This window comes from Galeopterus variegatus, unplaced genomic scaffold, assembly GCF_000696425.1.
Source record: "Galeopterus variegatus unplaced genomic scaffold, G_variegatus-3.0.2 Scaffold687, whole genome shotgun sequence".
Classification (NCBI taxonomy): Eukaryota; Metazoa; Chordata; class Mammalia; order Dermoptera; family Cynocephalidae; genus Galeopterus; species Galeopterus variegatus.
This window is the reverse complement of record NW_007726798.1, coordinates 496,304-499,684: the sequence shown is the minus strand read 5'-3', so window position 1 is coordinate 499,684 and position 3,381 is coordinate 496,304. Positions and strand designations below refer to the sequence as shown.

The following is a 3,381-nucleotide window of genomic DNA, read 5'->3' as shown; positions in this document are numbered from 1 at the left end:
AAAAAAAAAAAAAAAAAAAAAAAAAAAAAAAAAAAACACTATGATGAATAGTAAAATTACTTTCACTGCCCAGAGCTTAAAAAATTCAGCACTACTGTCTGAATGTTACATGCTTTTAGGCATATTAAGGAGTAAATATAAACTGACAAAATTCTAAAGGACTTAGATCACTAACAATGGATATGCTATGAAAGAGTTTTTCAGAAATATTTTCCCAGAGAACTGAAAAAAAATTTTAAAAATTTAAAATATTTATTTTTAAATATATGTATTTTATATTTATAAAAATATATAAGGGCACTTCAAAAAGTTCATGGAAGAATTTCATGTTATCTTTTGATTCTATTTTTCCATAAACTTTATGAAGTACCCTCGTATATATACTGAGTATCATAAAAGACATTAAAAGAATACACAGAGCATTAAATGCTAACTTAGTGTTGTGACTTCAAAAGCATCTGCTCAGAGAACTAGGTGACAGAATCACCAATAGCCATTCATTCATCCATCAAATTTTTAGAAAGCACTTACTCTGTGTGCCAGGTATAATTCTATGTGCTATTAGAGATAGCGCAGTGAACAAAACAGACAAAAATCCCTGCCCTCATGGATTATTTTAGTGGATTCAGATAGGTAATAAACAAGAAAAAATAAATTAAACATTATGTTAGATGATAAGAATAAAGAAAAAAAGGAGAAAGAAGAGATGGAGAGGGTGTAAAAGAAAGGAGTGAGAGCAAGCCACGTTGCTGTCTGGGGAAAGACATTCTGAGCAGAGGAAATAGCAAGAACCAAGGCCTATAGGTGGGAAGATGTTTATTATGTTTAAGGAACAGCAAACAGGCCAGTTTGGCTAGAGCAGAATGAGGGAGGTGGGGTTAGCAGCAGATGAAATTGGAGAGATAAGGGAGAGGGGCTAGGGCTTGCTTTAGGAGCATTTGAGTAAGGCTTTCATGGACAAGTGTGATAGCAACAGGTGGAAATGGGAAGTAGGGATGGTAGGTGATTCCAGGCAATTAGAACAAAGGGGAAAAAAAAAAAGACAAGGGGCCATGAATGTCTTCAGGATGTTTAGGTATCAGAGCTGGCCTAGTGTGTAATGACTACACACGGAAGTGTGAAGGAGCATCATTGTAAGGGTAGGCCACCATGTGTGGGGTTGTGTGGGGGGTGGTAAAGGTGGGGTGTGATAAATATTCAGTCTTTGATCTTCTGTTTAGGAGCTGTGGAAGAGAGACATAGGGCAGGGATCCCCAAGGGTAAAAGGCAGGCATTAGTTGCCCCTTTAATATAACCCTTTGCTTTCCCTGGCAAGAATAAAATCCCACTCCAGTTGGTTACTTTAGTCACTATAAAGAAATAAGGGTGAGGTTTGGAGGGAAAATACTGCTTTTAAATTTTTTTGTAGTAGGGAGAAGAAAATATACAAGAACTGGAATTCAGACTATTGTATAATTAAGAAGAACTGAGTTGAACTGGTATAATTTTGTGAATCATAAAACAAAGATCACTAAAAAAACAGGACTGAGAAGGCAAATAGGAATTTCACTGTTTTAAAAACCATGCCACAAAATGGTTAATTCCATGGATAAACAATTAAGAGTTAACTATCTCTAATTTTACATAAAGAAGAGGGCTCTGTTATAATTACCCACTTTGAATTCAAAGGTATTCACCAAGCAATAGCCAGTGAACACACCAGTTGGGTATTCACAACTCAACACCTCAGTACCTACAACAATGCCTACTTAGTACAGAATCCTCAAATGCCTGTTTAAGGAATAAAAAGCCTATCCATCACAGTTCATCTCAGTAGAATCGAACAGTGCTAGAGCTATTATACCACCACCTTGAATTGTTACTACTAGCAAGGAGGAAATTTTTAAAAAGCAAATAAGTAGGATGAAGGGATGTTTTCCTTCCATATTACCACCTGGGCAAAACAATGATATACCCCAGAGGAATCTACTGGTAAATTTCCCGTATGACACAAGGCAATTTCAGCAGGATTGTTGTCTAGAATAGTGGGATATACATTACGATCAAACCCAACAAACAAAGCTATTGCAAAAAGCAAAGGAACTTTGTCTTAATCCGCATATGAGCTGCATTAATGTTCCCTTTTTGGAACAGAGAACAAAAAGCATAAAGGCAATCTCAGACAATCTCTTTCCTCATGACCCTTCAAGAACTCAGTGGATTTAGGGAATTAGGTTTGTTCTTTTACAATGTTTTTGAAAATCCCACATTAAGAGTAACTCACCATCATTGTTTGTTTTAAGTAATACAAAAGAGCACAACAAAAAGTAGCACTCGTGGCTATGGGATGTCAGAGTGAAAACTGCTAAAGCAGGAAAAAACCCAGCAAGTTAATATAACATTTTATCGTAATCCAGATACAAATGATCAAACTTCTGCCAGGAAAAGCACCTTTCTACATGGGATAATATTTGTACACAGTTCATTTTGACCCAATATTAGATTGATTATAGTTAAAATTTAGAAACAGGATTTCATACGGCTCTTCTTAATCAAGCTCACCCATTAAAACAAGTTTTATTTTAAAAATGCAAATGTCTGAATGTCAACATTCTTTCCTGACTACTGTCTTCCATGAAACATTTTTCCATGCTAACACTAGAACATCCTTCGGTGTAACTCCATAAGCAGATTCAAACTCCCTTCAACACCATAAATCAGCCTTAAAAAGCCTTATACAACAAAAAGGACAACAGAGGTTTGCAACGGTGTGGTTAGTTCTGCTTGTTGGTGGCGATTAGAACAAGCAATAAATCGAGGGTGCTCTGAACGGGGTAAAAGAAACCCGGGCCGCTTCCTCCCCGAGATGCAACAATAAAAGCATCCTCTCCTGTCCCCATACTTGGTCAGAAAGTGGCCCTGTTCCCGGGACCCAGCCGACCGCAGGGAAAGGGCCCGGCCTGCCTCACCTTATAGACGTCCCCGTAGGTGCCGCTGCCGACTCTCTGGACCAACTCGTAGTCCTGCTGCGGGTTCCGCCTCAGGATGTCCGCGGCAGGCCGCAGCGGAGCCTCCATCTTCGCTCAGGGCCCGGCCCCCGCCGGCTCTGCCCGCGGCGCCCCGATTCCCGCTAATGAGGACGAGCGGCGCGGCTTCCTAACATGGAGCCTCCGCCCGCAGCTCCGCCTGCACGAGGGACGAGCAAAGGCGGGTCGGCGTCGCGGGCTCCGACCCCGAGCGGCCCAGCCCCTTCCCTTCCGTCCCGCCGAGGGCCGAGGAGAAGCGGGCCCACAAGGGTCCCCGACGCCCCGCAGCCCCTTTCCTGCCGCGGCCGCCCGCGAACTACCCGGCTCGTCCTCCCCGCCCGCCCCGGCCCAGGGGCGGCTCGGGACCTGAGGGGGG

The 3,381-nt window shown here is 41.9% G+C and overlaps 1 protein-coding gene across 2 annotated transcripts in view; it reads right to left on the bottom strand.

Annotated features, from left to right (window-relative positions):
- Nucleotides 1-3,056, bottom strand: part of MAP4K5 (mitogen-activated protein kinase kinase kinase kinase 5) — a 106,322-nt gene extending 103,266 nt beyond the window's left edge. For both annotated transcript variants that reach the window (XM_008571399.1, XM_008571400.1), the window contains exon 1: nt 2,949-3,056. In XM_008571399.1, the coding sequence (XP_008569621.1) occupies nt 2,949-3,056 (108 nt within the window). The remainder of the gene's footprint in view (nt 1-2,948) is intronic.
- Nucleotides 3,057-3,381: the final 325 nt, after the last annotated feature.